This window comes from Physeter macrocephalus, chromosome 20 (assembly GCF_002837175.3).
Source record: "Physeter macrocephalus isolate SW-GA chromosome 20, ASM283717v5, whole genome shotgun sequence".
Classification (NCBI taxonomy): domain Eukaryota; kingdom Metazoa; phylum Chordata; class Mammalia; order Artiodactyla; family Physeteridae; genus Physeter; species Physeter macrocephalus.
Window position 1 is genome coordinate 74708981 of NC_041233.1, and position 15627 is coordinate 74724607.

Below are 15627 nucleotides of genomic sequence, written 5' to 3' on the forward strand. Positions count from 1 at the left end.
TGCTCAAGCTCGCTAGACTTTATTTGCTATAAAACTGGGGACATGGGGCAGAGAGCCACTCAAGGATTCCAGCCAGAAAGAATCTCTGTCCCTCTGCATCACGTGTTAGTGCTTCCTTCCTTTCTAGTCAAGAGGAAAGACATGGAATTGATCAATTTCTCAGGCCCTCCACTTGGTGAAGCGCCACTGAGGCCTCTTAGCCATCTTGGCCAGTTTATAGGTGCAAAAGCCAGCCAATTCACTGAAATACCTTGTTTTAGAAAACCCAGTAGCTATTATGTATCTTGATCCGTGATCTAAGTCTTATTTCTTCAGCTAATGAAATCTTAGGAAGACCTTTTACACCCACTAGGATAGCTGTAATAAAAAGTATGAACAATAACAAGTATTGGCAAGAATATAGAGAAAATGGAACTCTCATACACTAATGGGAATGCGAAATAGTGCAACCATTTTGGAAAACAGTCTGGCAGCTCCTCAAAGGTTAAACACAGAGTGACCATATGACCCAGCAGCTCCACTGCTAGGTATACAACCAAGAAAAATTAAAACATACGACTACACAAAACTTGTACACAAATGTTAATAGCAGCACTGTTCCTAATAGCCAAAAAGTGGAAACAACCCAAATATCCATCAACTGATGAATGGATAAGCAAAATGTGTACCTATCCGCACAATGGAATATGATTCGGCAATAAAAAAGGAATGAAGTACTGATACATGCTACAACATGAACGAACCTTGAAAACATTATGGTAAGTGAAAGAAGCTAGACACAAAAGGCCATATATGATTCCATTTATGTGAAATGGCTAGAATAGGCAAATAGCCGATGGGTGGTTGCCAGGGCTGGGAGACGGGGGGAGTGGGGAGTGACTGCCAACTGGGACAGGCCTCCTTTCTGGAGTGAGGAAAATGTTCTGGATGGTGGTAATGGTTGCACCATCTTGTGAATATATACTAAAAAATCACAAATATACAAAAACAGGTTCTCAGGAAGAGAAAACTGTTTATTAAGAGAGTACCATCTGCCAGAGCTGAGCTAAGCTCCTACGGGCAGCCCTCATGGTAAGACCATGACACTGGTGATAACCAGTTTTACAGCTGAGGAAATGAAGGTCAGATAGAATCCATGACTTGCCCGACATCACCCAGCTATAAGAAATAAACCAATCCAGTTCCCTCCCAATCCACCATCCATTGTCTTTCTCCTGGACTGCATAAGGCTGCAGCCTTGTTTACTTAGACCATTTCCCAGCCATGTGACCCTCAGGAACCTCAAGCAGACCCTCAAATTGCTGATCTGTAATAGTGGTCTCTGTACCTAGCCCTCCTAGAGCCTCAATTATACAGTACAAGCTAGCAGACCAACACCTTGTTTCCAGAATGGGGCCTGGGTCCTCAATCCTTAGCTGTTCACGTCTGTCAGATGGTTTACTCTAACTGCACGTTTTAGTTTCCTATGCGTGGTATCAAGGAACTTCCCAAAGCATCTGGTGGAGGGAAGTTCCCCGAGGTAACAAGGGATGGAGAAGCTGAGAGTAGAAAAGGGTACCCGGTTCTCAGGGAATCCACCCAACGCCCCTGAAGGCCTCCTGACTTCTCCGCCGTGCTTCGCCATCCCCGCATCCTGCCCAAGGTCGCCACCAGCTGGACCTTGAGCAGCCTCTCGAGTCACCCCGCTTCCGAGCTGGAGACAGCAGAGTCAGGTACCCCTCCTTCCTCACCAAGATGCCTGCGACTTTTGGTTCTTCATGTCTCGATGACAATCACACTGTGTTTCGACTCATTCCCATTGTCTCCTCAAGTCTCGGGGTGGGAGGCGTGCTGAGCTAAGCGGGGCCGGGGGAAGCCATATGCTCCAGGATTCTTAGCAAGCCTTGCCCGTGTCGCTTTATTTGGGGTAGGTATCGAAAAAGAAGTATCTCCCATCCTTCTCACGGACCACATTACCTTCCTTCCCTTGATGACAAATCTAATTCTAAAACTAAAATGGCCAACAGCTAGGAGTATAATCTACCTTGTCTATTTACATGATAGCTTACATTGTAAAAAGCCGTCACCTGTTCCTTCAGTCTCAAAAGTACAGAAGAGGTACCATGGATTTGCATGGATGTGGAGCGCGGGCAAGTCCTTCCTGCAGCCTGGCCAAGGGGAGCCCACTGGTGTCGATGGCCAGACGGGCTGCAGAATAATCTTCCCGAACACATGTGACTAAAGGCTGCTTTCCCTTTTCTTTTTAATTTTATTTTTTTTATTGACGTATACTTGATTTACGATGTTATCTTTTTTTTTCTTGGCCGTGCCACGCAGCTTGTGGGTTAGTTCCCCGTCCAGGGATTGAACCCGGGTCAAGGCAGCGAAAGCACCGAGTCCTAACCACTGGACCACCAGGGAATTCCCGTGTTATCTTATTTTTTAAATCCCATTCTTTTGGGTGGGATTATAACCCCGTCCTGATAATAAATAGCACAGCAGATTGGCAAATGCAGAACGAGGGCTGAGGCCACGCTTCAGTTGGCTGGTGAGACCCTCACTCTACCACTAATGGCCTCAAACAGAACAAAGATGCCAAGGATGGCACCTTCTTTTTTTTTTCTTTCCCCCAGGAGAAATGTTTATTTTATTCTGAACTGAAAAGTTGAGTTCTGGCCAAGGACGGCACTTTTTAACCACCAACGGCCCCAGAAGGTTCTGAGAGCGTGGCTGAGGTTCAGAAGCCGGATTGTTTTTGTCTCCTTTTCCTGGTGTTGAGGCTGGCAAGCGAATATAATGAAGCCATAAGAGTCACAGATTCACATTTGTTAAGAGGCCAAAAAAGCCCTTTCCCTCTTCAGATTCTGGGTGGCATGGAAATAAGTAAAATTATTTTGAAAGTTTGTTCAAGTTGTCTTTTTGAGATTTTGAAGCAAATTCTACACCATGAGGAAGGCAGCCTGAAAGATTTCAAGGTGCCCAGTATCCAGACCTTCTGACTATCTCCCCCCTCAACACCTCCCATCGTTAGAACAGCTGCCCGTTCGCAAAGCTCCCTCCATGCCATTCACGTGTTCCTCTGGGAGCGGCTGGGGCCCAGAAAGGAACACGGACCCCCCTGGGGTCCCAGGGGGCAACGGAGCCAGGACTTGAACCAGCCTCTTCTGATTTTCCATTGGACCCACCTGTTGCAGGTACTGCTGGTCCCGGACAACCCCTCTGACAAGTCACCGTTCGTAGCAAAGAACAGACCTCCCCAGCTCTGCTTTCCTTCCGCACAATCATACCACACAGCACGAGTCGGCACCTCTGAACACGGGAAACCATTTGGTAAGACACGAGTATTAAAAAAATAAGCTGCGTGACATTTATTTTGTCTTGTTAACATTAATATCTGTAGAAACATTTTTATTGTCAGTATAAAAATTAACAGGCTTTATTAAATACTTTCTCCAATTTCATAGCACGTTAAAAATCAGTGTCATCTCCATTCATGCTGCATGGCTACAGCAGAGTGAGTAGGTGTTTCGAAAGCAAAACACAGCACTTTCGCACAGAATGGACAGCGTGGCAGTATTCTGACGTTGGCATTACGCGGGATACTTTTGGTGAGGTCCTGCTAGGCGGAAGCGATCCCTTAAAAAGGTGGAAGGATCCCCCAAACTATCAGCAGAACAACTCGGTGTTTCCATTTTCTTCGATGGGACATGAAGATTCTAGAAGGCTTCTCTGTCGCCAATGAATCTGGAAGCCATTATGAAGATTCGCCGAAGAATACAGGCTAATCTGATCAACGTGCAACTCAGGGGCAGAAGGCCAGCTGCCGGAGAGCAGAACGCTCTGCTAGCATCTCAACGAAGGGCCCTCCTTGAGGAATGGACTAAGGCATCTTTTTAAGAGAACGGTGGTACCATTTGTCTTGGGGAGCCCAGTTAAACGTTTATGGGCCCAATGACAGAGCTGCACCAAAACAAAACGCCTTCTTATTAATGAGTTCTTTTTAACATGGGCATTTAGGTGGTTTAAGAACAATCATCTGACAGCAGAGTTGAAACACAAATAAATCAAAACTTCATTTTCCCCAAATCAGTCATAGTGTGTAAATATTTCTCTTTTCAAAGGATCTGATAACTAGTTAAGTCCAAGCAAGAGGTTAACTAGTCTGATGTGCTGCCGGCATAGAAATGCCACTTAAATTACCAAAAAAAGCCAAAAAAAACAAACAAAACTATAAACAGTTGTTTTGTATATTACCAATTCATTAATAAATTAATGTTATACCATTTTCCCTGAAAGCAAAAGTACTTTTCCACCTCTGCTCGGTGAAAATTAAGAAATTCTGTGTAAGAACAGCATTTAGCAAATAGCTATTTAAGAAAAAAGAGAGAGAGAGAGAGAGAGAGAGAGAGAGAGAGACCAATTCTCTAGGTGCATTGGGACATCCATTTAAAATCAATACAAAAAATAATTCCTTGTAAATATATAATATATATTTATACATAATTTGAATATATTTACATACATCCAGCACCTATATACTGCAATTGTGCTCTATAAGTATGTGCTGACATATATTTTCTCCATTTATTACAAAATTCACAAGAAATGCAGAATGCATGTTTGCCTTGAGTCTGGCTGGTCCACAGCCAGTACCCACAGTGGGTCATCGGCACGTGATGGCCCATGGCAGTCCACTGCCCCAGAAACATTCTTCTTCTCCTGGTGAAGATTACAAATTCTTTACACGTGTGCTGATTACTTTTCCAATTATTTACTCCTCTGATGCATATACACACACAAGCCAAGACAACAGGCTCCCAGAGGCAGGACCTCCCTGCTCAGTACAGCTAGGTTCCTGGTGCCGCCCTGTTTGCGGACGGGGGACAAGCCCATTCATGTTTTAACACTGCCGTTTCTATGTGGATACTGAGGAAGGCAGGGTTCGTAAGGCATGGGGTCCGGAGAGAAAACAGAATCATCTCCCGAAGAGCAAGAACTCCTTGTGTCAGGGTAACTAGGTGAATACTGTTCAAGAGGCTGACTGAGGTCCAAGTATTCCTGAAAGAAGGGAAGAGAGACGTTTTATTTCATCTCGGGTCAGGATAACAAGGTGAATACGGTTCGAGAGGCTGACTGAGGTCCAAGTATTCCTGAAAGAAGCGAAGAGAAGACTTTTATTTCAAACGCAGACTCTTGAGACGTTGATATGGGAGTTGGGACAACATGGGGGCACCCCCAGCAGGTTGAGACCTGCCCACCCCGTTTTCCACAAAGACCACCTTGAGACCCCAACTTTATCTCCTCTAGGCTGCCCTTCACTTTTCTTCTCAACCCATCTCAAATGAACTATTGGCAAGTAGGGAACGTTAACACCCAGCTGAGCAGTCACCTCGACGGGCACAGACCCAAGGACCTGCTTGTTAGACCACACGGTTCAAATCCGCACCCAGCAAAATGGAAAAAACGTAAGATGTTGTGGATGCCCGGGACCCCTTTCCAGAGCTGAGACCATGAATATTTATTTCACGAATTACATTTTACTATTGTAGCTTCCAGGATAATTTAAGGGGAATATGTCTTCATTCAGTGGGTGATTTCACAGATGCAATTCGTTACTCTCAGAAGCTCTCTGAGTTGAAAATGTAAACAGGTTCAAAAAAGGCTTGGATATCCTCGTGTTTGTTACACCAACAATGGACTGCTGAAGAACGGTTTAGGAAAATGCAGGTTGCGTTTCAAAGTTTTGAAGGTTTGAAATTCAAAAAGGGCTCTTCTGCTCCCCGAAGCATCCATCGGTGTTGCTGTCAGAAAGCCCACCCGATGGCCCCCCCAGGTAACATTGCTTCCGACTTAAGACAGGGTGAGAGCTCCCTGCCTGCTCTTGTGTGGCCCGTGGGCTAAGAACGGTTTTTAACATTTTGAAATGGTTGGGGAAAAAATCAACAGAAGAATAACATCTCATGGTATTAAAACTACGTAAAATAACAAAATTCACATTAAATTTAAAATTTAGGGTCAATCCAGTTATATCTAAACACAGACATATTCATTTACACATCGTCCGTGGCTGCTTTCCTGCTACAATGGCAGAGTTGAGTTGTTGCTACAGAAACCCACAAAGAGGCCCATAAAGCTGAAAGTCGACCGTCTGGCCCTTGACAGAAAAGGTCGTCTGCAAACTATGAAAAGATTTCTAAACTGGGGAACTTCTGGGTATCACTGCCTCAACTGGGCTAGCATGTTGGGGTGCTTCCACTTACACCCCCGAAAGCCAAGGAGTATACTATGACACATGGTTTTGCTGAAGGGGGGCAAAAAGTGCAGACCACAGCACAACCAGCCTCAGTGTTATCAGAAAAGAGCCCACAGAATGTTGGCGACTATACATTTTAAAAGACAAAAAAAAAAAACAAAACAAAACCCAAACCACCCCTGTAATTCATCACCAGGTTTGGCAAGAAAAAGAGTCCCCATCCAAGAATGGGGGATGTGTCAGTTCCAACAACATCAGCAGGAACTGCACAACTGGAAACAAACACGCCCACCACATCAAAAGAGAACTTTTTTGCTTACAATGATAAAAATGAAATTTTGTCCTAAATGGAACCAATTTTCTCCAGCATATGGTAATGATTTTCAGAAGGAAAGAAACTTCGATTTTTATATCCGTTAGACAATATGGCATTCTGCTTTTTAATTTTAGGATGTAAATTTTAGATGTAAATTTCAGGGTGAAAATGGGCCCACTTTAAATGTAAATATATAAATAAACAGCATAGAGCACGGACACAGGATCATAAAAATGGAACTTTAGTGCTTTCCCAGTTTCTAACTGAAGCCATAAATGTTCAGATCTGATAGGGAATAAAAAAAAAAAAAAAACTAGGGATATCAGTGGATTCCAAGTCTAGGGTTAAAGGAACTTATACTAGAAACAACAATTTTGGCAGGAGAAGAAAGTTGGTGTTTTTTTTTTTTTTTCCCTTGAACTGTTCCTTTCAACTTCTGAAGGTCAGCTGTATTCATTTAAATGCAATCTCTCCCTTTATCAGCTACAGTCAGACGCACAGATAATATTGCTGGCTTAAGGCTTCAAATCACAACATTTGATTACTTTTTTAAAAAATCAGTCTGAAACTATTAAATGCATTATTTTAAAATAAAGGTATTCTTTTCCTTCTAAAATATTTAGGCAATTTTAACCTTTTTTCTGCTGTTACTAAGACAATTGTAGGGTTTCCTCCCCCCACCCCACCCCCCTGCCGCTGTTTGGAGGAACACTATTCTACATCCTCATTAAATATCTCATTAATTAATTAATTAATTCACTAACAAGTTCTCCCTATTGTGGGGTTTTTCTGGCCTTGATGGGTTTATCATCTTTCCTGCTCAGACCACTTTCTTTCCACAACCATGGTGATGTAGCCACTGACATGGCCGAGTTTGGACAATGAGTGATAAAAGAGGGTTTCTTTTGTTGATATAGATTATAAATATTTTCTAGAAAATAAATATGTTAACAAAAGGTATGAATTTTCACTTAAAGATCTTGTAAGTCACTCATTAAAGGAAACTCTGTGTACATTTACGCTGTGACCAGGCAGGGTCACATCATTATATAGAAGCTGGAATGTGTTATATAAAAGCCATGTCATGTGTTATATAGAAGCCGTGTCATGTGTTATACAGAAGCCGTGTCATGTGTTATATAGAAGCTGGAATGGCACAACTTCAGTGCATCCCATCGAGCTCATCAGTAACGGACCACCAGCAGCCCTCACAGTAATGACCAGCAGCCCTCACCCTAATGACCAGGGCAAGGAATCCAACCAGCACAGAAACCCCAGCTCCTTCCCACGCAAACCCAAACACCGAAGTCGGACATTTCTTTCCTCTCCCCATCCTCCCACATATACGCACCCTGGACCCACCACCCACATGCCACAGTGAGGGGTAGCCTCAGGTGGGGTCCTCTGTCTCTGGTTTCGTGAGTCAGAACTCTCAAGATGTAGTTCTGAGAAAAGTCAGGATTTGGGAGGAACACATAGGTTCACTCTGCCTGACCCCTGTGGAACAAGGATAAAGTATACCCCAGAGTCCAACAGGGGAGGCTACATTTCAAAAACTGTGCTGGTCTCCCAAGCAAGGACCCTGGGCTTCTGGAAGGAGGTTCTTACCTCATTGGTTGTGAGTGTGAGAATTCGATCCAAGTCTTCTACCAACTGCTTGAAGGTGGGTCTCTGTGAGGGCACCGCATGCCAACAGTCTCTCATCATCATATACCTGGAAGAGATGGGTTTCCTTGGTGAATTAATTCCCTAAGTACTAGGGGGCATGGCTATAAGCCAGTCTTAATAGTCAATATGGAGAGATGTCCTCAATTATGAAAATGTATCAGAACTTCCCTAGCAACTAAATTAGGGGGTGGTGATCCACTTTGCCAAAAGAGGCACTGCTTGATTCCTCTGAAAGGCACTTTGATTTACAAAAACATCACGTTAACCAAAATGTTTTAGGAAGGTATAAATGCCGTCAAAAAAGACACTTCCATGTGTTTTCACGGCTGACTTCTGGTATCCCTGTGGCAGTGACTTATAATAGGGTATCATATTTCCACGGCACTTTTGGACACTGTGGGGAGAGCCCCACAGGAGCAGGCGGGAACCCCGTCTTCCCTCCCCACACGGCCCTGCCTGGACCAAAGCTGCTCTACTGTTATCTGCCTGACACTCTGAACAAAGGTTCCTCAGTTTTAAAAAACTGAAGTTTGAAAACTACAACTTTAAGGCAAGGTTCTTATGAATTAATCTGCTGTCACTGGGCTGTACCTTCACTTCCTGATTAACTCTTGGCTAGGCCTAGGTTCCCAGGCCTTATCTTGATGATGGGTTCCGACAGACCCTCCAAGGCAGCAAAAGCACCAGGAATGACAAGGAACACAATAAAACGCAAGAGGGAAGAGATATGGGGACATTATGTGTATGTATAGCTGATTCACTTTGTTATATAAAGCAGAAACTAACACACCATTGTAAAGCCATTATACTCCAATAAAGATGTTCAAATAAATAAATAAATAAATGCCTTTATATAACATTCTATAAAATGTGGCCATTCATCAGATGTCCACTGTACACCGAAAAGCACTCATGGGATTACTGATATAAAATCCCGTGAAACGATACCCAAGAGACTGCGGTCTCTGGGACAATCCCTCTTCTTAGTCAATTCTGGGGGCTGGGAGGAGACACTCCTTTCCAAAGCACTGACTGTACTGTGCAAGACCCATGTCACCAACACAATGTAATTCCGCTTAAAGTGCGGGGTAGGTTTTGCTAGAAACCAGCTCATGGTTTTAAAGTCAGATCGGGTACTCTAAGGATGGCACCTGGACAAGTTTTTAATTCTCTGCACTAAAATATGGGTAAAATATAGGTAACCAGACGCTAGTTCATTCGCCCTGAGGAATGTGGTTGAGGTCCATCTATAGCAGCAATTTTCAATGGTCACAAAGGGGCTGCAGAAGCACCCATTCTCCACTTGCTGTGCGGGGGGCCAGGCACAACCCATGAGGAAAGGGGGCAGCCCCAGGGCTTTTGAGCTTGTGTATGTGGGAAGCCTGATGTACCTTCCTGTCACTTTGACGACAGCAAGGCACAGTACAGTGGCCCAGGAAGATCACCGGGCTCGCTGTGTGAAGTCAGGAGCCCTCGGCTGGGCAGCCCGACACCCTCTGTGGGTTAAAGCTCGCTCCATACACCTCAGAAGGATGTTCTTTCTTTTGGACAGTCAGGGCTGTCCATGGAGCTTTCTATCTCAGTTCCAGGATTGGGCCCAGAAAGTTTCAGCAATTCTTCTTCTTAGGACATGTTTTAAAAACCAGGGGCCTTAGAAAACCAAACTATCCAGGAGAAGCGTCACTGGCGGGCAGGGGCTCCTGGGGCATCGGGAGAGACGACGGCCCTTACAGTTCATTGGTGCAGTTTGCCGGCTTATCCATCCTGTGCCCTTCCTTAAGCAGCTTAAAAAGCTCCTCCACGGGAATTCCTGGGTAGGGCGAGCCCCCTAAAGTGAAGATCTCCCACATTAACACCCCGAAGGACCAGCTGCAAAGAAGGGAGAAAACAGCATTAGTAATCCATCTGAATCACAGAAACCTAAACACGCCCAGTTAAGAAAATAAACGCCCACTTACTTCTTACATTCAAAGACAACTGACCGGGGCCCTCCTACAGTTCATCCAACTTGCCCCTTCCTGCCCCCAAAGAGCACCCCCAGATGACAACGAGAGGCTATTCCGATGGAATTTTCCATCAACAGACAAGTGATAGTAAACCATCACTCTTTTGGGGGGCAGAGGGGAGGGTGGAGATTTGGGGTTTTTTTCCTCCTTCCATCACTCTCAAATAAAACTATTTGTCTTAATGCAGTGTTATAAACACGAACTTCTAAACTGCAAAGCTCTTTATGCTCCTGTCCAGCTCTCCTACCGGCCTATGTGCCTGACCCCAGGGCTGTGACCTACAGTATGAGCAGTTGACAGAATAAGGCCAGCATGCTGATTCTGAGAGGTAACAGCTGCCCAAGGTGGCCGGTGGACCGTCTGAGGGCACAAAAGTTTTCTGACTTACTAAGGTCATGAAGGGAGTTAGCGCCGGGCTGGGATTAGGATGGAGGAGCCCTGTGCCCCAGACAAACTTCATACGACAGAAAGTGAAAACATCTCACAGGGCACAATTTATACCTGACCGTGCGGAGACCCACAGTTGGATCCGGAACCTTGTTCAAGAGACTCACAGTTCCTGAGCTAATCAGGCCGAGACTCCTGCATTTACCTATGTCACTGGAGATACACCCTCACTGATTCTGCTGAGTTCCAGAAATGAAACTGCCTTTGGTTTTGTGCAGAGCCAGAACAGCAGCACAATCCAGGCAGTGTGCTCACTGCAGAACTGGGAATCGTAACGCTTTCCTTCTAGGACTGCTGAAGAGGACCAGAGGCTACAGCGTGGGATCCGTGCCTGCCCCACAAATATTCCCACCCACACAAACAAGAGGAGCTCAACTGATTTTTTTAATTTTGGAATAATTATAGATTCATAGGAACTTGCAAAAAGAGAACAGAGAGAGATCCTCTGTACCTTTCACCCAGTTTCTCACAATGGTAACATCTTTCGACCACATTTCCAAAGCTGGAATTCTAAAATACCAGTTGGAGCCTGGCCCTAATAATATTTTTAAGTGTATCACAATAGAAATATTGTATAGTTTGCACTCTATTTCTGTAACATTATCAAGGATGCTAAGACAAGATCAGAATTTTTTCAAAGGATAAACAGGGAGCAGGCCCTGTCGAGATCATCCTAGTGGACCGTGTCCCAACCAGCTTTCCCCTACGAGGACAAACCTAGGACGGGGAAAACATGACAAACTACTCTCAAGTAGGAAAAGTTTAAGGGCGCGAAGAACATGCCAATAGCTTGGCAAATTAGATAGCAGCTTTGTACTTGCACATCCGTGAATTAGTTCAAGGGGGAGAACTTCCGCTCTGGCAGGAGCAGGTTAGCGGTTCCACCTCCTGTGCGCTTTGAAGCCGGGCAGATTAGTAACAGAGCATTGGTTACCAGCCTACCATAAAATCCATCCTTTCTAAGGCCAGCTCCTGCACCTTCTCTGCATGTGTGAAATGCAGCAGGGACCAAAGAATGAAGGAAGGCAAGGAATGTACGAGATTTTTACAACTCAGCCCGAGGGAAAAGGCAGAGACGAGGGAATTACTTACACGTCACTCTGATGGGTGTACACTCTATCGAAAAGGGCTTCGGGAGCCATCCACTTGACTGGAAGTCGGCCCTGCAAGTGTAGAAGAAATGTAAAAACCAATATATTAAAACCGATTTATTTGAGCAGGTTCAGCCAGGCTGTGCCCTGTTTATTTTAAGAGCTGACACTCTAATGGTTTTTGCTGGACAGTCATTAGTGCAGAAATAAGCTCCAACTGGGACTACACAGAGAGTGGGAGATGCACAGATTTGGACACGTTAATAAAATGTCGTTTCCTTGGATTCTCATTATCATCTATCTCCCTAGCAGGCAGACACACCCTGACCAACTCCTAGGTGAAAATTAACCCAGAAACTCCCAGGCTCTAACCTTTGCTAGGAAAGTTCTTGACAAGGAGCCTTACGAAGGTTCTTGCTGCCGATTATTCTGTATATAAGACTGGTTCACATTTACCAAGAGTATCTTAACTGTAGTCTAAATTTGCTTATTGAGAAGTTTGTAAAGAGTAAGGCAAAAAAGAACAGGAATCAAAAGGCATTGGTCCTTCTAGCTCTGAGCAACATCTTTCACCTGGAACATTCCGTGCCACCTCTCCACCCCTTCCCACTTCATCACTGCCACAACTTACATTTGTGGTCTTTTTGTAGTAGTCTATATTGTTGATATCTCTGGCCAGTCCAAAGTCAGCTATTTTCATCACATTGTTTTCTGTTACCAAAACATTTCTGGCAGCTAAATCTCGGTGAATGCACTGAAATCGAGAAAGAACTCATTTCAAAATGCTACAAGAATAAAAAGGCAACGTACGCACTTCTTATAACGCAGAGAGAAAATACATCTTACGTCAAAAACTGGTATTTCTTTTCTAATTAAAATAAAAGACCAAGGCCCCAGCTGTTTCAAAGAGCAAAGGTAGGTAAGAAAACACATGCCCTTTTATCTGCAGTTGACTGGCATCCTTCGTATTATGAACACCCAAATGACCTCTTTTAACGCCACAATTATTCCCCCTCTGCAGTTCCGGACACTGTTGCTTTCTTGCTCATTTCTGAAACCGTCCCCCCGCTGAGTTCTAAACCCATCCCTTCTCTTGGCTTACTCTCTTTCACTCTCCCCGATCCCTCAGATTCCTTGGCTTTATTTAGCGTCTCTCTCCCTCAAAATAGAGGACCTGTCCCATTACTTTTGTATATTTCCACATATCCACAAGGCTTCCATTCTCAGATACATACAGAAGATCTGCAAATTCCGATCTCTAACCTGACTTCTCTCCTGGGATCCAGATTCTCATTTTCAATAGGACATTTCCACATTGACATCCCTTTGGCACCTTTAAATTCAAGGTCTCTACTCTATTCTTATTTTCTTGGTCTTTTTCGTATACACCTGAGATATATACACCAGAATTCTTTACACACTCCTCCCATGTTCTTTTGATTTGAACTCCCAAATGCCTCTCCAGTTTGTCCACCCGGCTCCGTTCCCACTGCTAAGCCCTTAGTCCAGGGTCTCACCACCCTTCCCACAAGTCTCCGTGCTTCAAACTCAGCACTATTGCATCTTCTCTGCTTCCCTCAGATTATGTTTCTGAAGGAGCTGATCACATCTGTTCCAGGCTTATACGAAGGCCAACACCTGTCTATTCATATTCTCTGTCCAGTTCTCACCCAACTCCTGGTCCCCACACGGGGCCCAACCTACGTCTGCCGCATACACGGGGGCCAGATGCTGAGATGCTCGCTACAGGGCAGCTGATTTATGGTTCCGATACTAACTCTCTGGTCTCAGAAAGCTCTAGTCATTATAACCTCTATGTTTCCTTTCTACAAATGATGTGTTCTTGTCAGCTGTTAAAAGCGTTTTAGCTCTACTTTAATACACCAAGATTTTACCAGGATGCCTGGTAATTAGGGTCCCAAATCATCACCTCCTAGTTTTGGAAACGGTAAGGTAGAAAGAAGTGAACAAACATCCCTAATAAACACTTTTACACAGGTGCTAGGCAAAGGCTAACTATTATTATATGAAGGAGAGAGTCTTGTCAACCGATTTGACATATGGGTGAAATGGGGCTGATTTTAGACTGACACTCCACGACATGGCCCACTGAAAAAGGAGCAGACCAAACTCTCTCTGAAGAATAAATGAGGGATAATTTTTTTCTGCCCACCCTCCAACTATTCCTTGTTTTTAATCCGCTTCTGTGGCCCCCTGGATGGGCTAAGATCGTTGAAGGGAAGGCAGGAGAGCCCCACAGGCATGCCTGTGCCCGGCCAGAATGGAAGCAGGAAATGTGAGAGCTCCCAGAAGCCGCCCGGGGATCCAGCTGGGGCGGGAGCTGTGTTCCTGGTTTTGGAGGCCTCTTCAAATTGAACTTCCAAGCCCTGGGCCAAACTCTCCCAGTGGTGTGCTCCCTGCCGACACAACTCTGTGAGTTTGGCACGCTGCGTGGTCAGAAGAATCTGACTCCCTGTGCATGGGGCTCTGACCACACCTAAGGGCTCAACGCAGAGTCACTACGACGGCAACCCCCATTTTCTCCAAGAGAGCCAGAACTCAGCACCAACCTCCCGCATCCCAGGGTGCTAGGAAACACCAAAGCCCACCCTCTGGGCTGAACAAGAGGAGACTTGGAACCAATACCAAGAAAAAGAAAATAATCCAAGTCAAGCCAAATTCCCATCATCTGCAGAAATCTGAGTTATTCTCCAGTGCAAAGAGCTGACCATTTTACATAACTAGGGCTCTCGGACTGTTTGGTATTCCATTTCTTCAATAAACAAAGGTCAACGGGTCGCTAAGGCAAGGAAGACTAACACCTCTATGACCCTGACAGTGTGCTGGGTGCCTCTGCACGGCTGATCACATTAAATTCCCATAGCAACCTATGAGATGGGTATTATTACAGCCATTTTACAGATGGGGAAGCTAGAGCTTGCTAGAAAAAAGAAAAGCCAAGCAAACAAAAACAGAAACAGCTGCTCAAGTTTAACACCTTGGAGGTTTAACTGGCCTTAGGATTTTGTAAAAGAGAAAAATTAGTGTACTTTGCACTGAAAATAGAAAGGCTTCCATAACTGGTAGAAGGCTCAAATCCCACATCACCTAATTGTATTACTGTACACATCATGGAGTTTCTTAACTTGTCCACCCCCAGCGTCCCCAGGTCAAGGGCAGGACTGCAGGTTCGTCTCTACATTCCCAGCACAGAACCTGACCCAGTAAACGTCCATTGAGCTGAATTCCTAATTACACTCCATCAGCAATGAACCAGATGTCTCACCCAACAGTTCCTCAGGCGGGTCTCTAACAAACTTATCGCCATCCATCGGGAGGGAATTGGGTGTGACGGGGCTGACCTGTCCCCTGCTTCTTCATTTTCCACTGTCAGGAATAAGCCCTCCATTTTTGGAAGCAGGTTCCACTCAGGGGACTGTTCTTAAGATCTTGGTCTAGAACCTGCTTCAAACCTGTTCTAGGTCCTTAATTGCCGGTGGCCTTCAGCAAAGAGCTTTGGAAACACAACTAACTACAAAGCCTTAGGAAACAGGACTCTGTCCCCTCTGCCCCACCCTGGGTTAGCAAACAAAGCCCCAACACAGGGCATCGCAATGGTCCTCTTCTCCGTCCAGGGAGGTGGGGAATACCTGAGAGCAGGATAGGTGGGTGGAGGACAAAAAGGCCAGGTCTGGGACCAGCCACTTTACTCTCCAGGCTGACGAGTCCCCATCTCAGAAATGAGGACAGTGACTCGCTCATTCCTGGGCTCAAAGCTTTCCTGGCACTTCCAAACACTCCCCTGCATCCTTATCCGTAAGACGGGGATTTAAACACACCTGTTCCTGTGTTGTTCTGGGGTTATGG

The 15627-nt window shown here is 45.0% G+C and overlaps 1 protein-coding gene across 3 annotated transcripts in view; it reads right to left on the bottom strand.

The window, feature by feature from the left end:
- Positions 1 to 3372: 3372 nt before the first annotated feature.
- Positions 3373 to 15627, bottom strand: part of FGFR2 (fibroblast growth factor receptor 2) — a 377174-nt gene continuing 364919 nt past the window's right edge. For all 3 annotated transcript variants that reach the window (XM_055080920.1, XM_028480979.2, XM_007110550.4), the window contains 5 exons: positions 12392 to 12514; positions 11762 to 11832; positions 9948 to 10085; positions 8157 to 8262; positions 3373 to 5037 (listed from right to left, as the gene is read on the bottom strand). In XM_055080920.1, the coding sequence (XP_054936895.1) occupies positions 4873 to 5037; positions 8157 to 8262; positions 9948 to 10085; positions 11762 to 11832; positions 12392 to 12514 (603 nt within the window). In that variant the 3' untranslated portion in view covers positions 3373 to 4872. The remainder of the gene's footprint in view (positions 5038 to 8156; positions 8263 to 9947; positions 10086 to 11761; positions 11833 to 12391; positions 12515 to 15627) is intronic.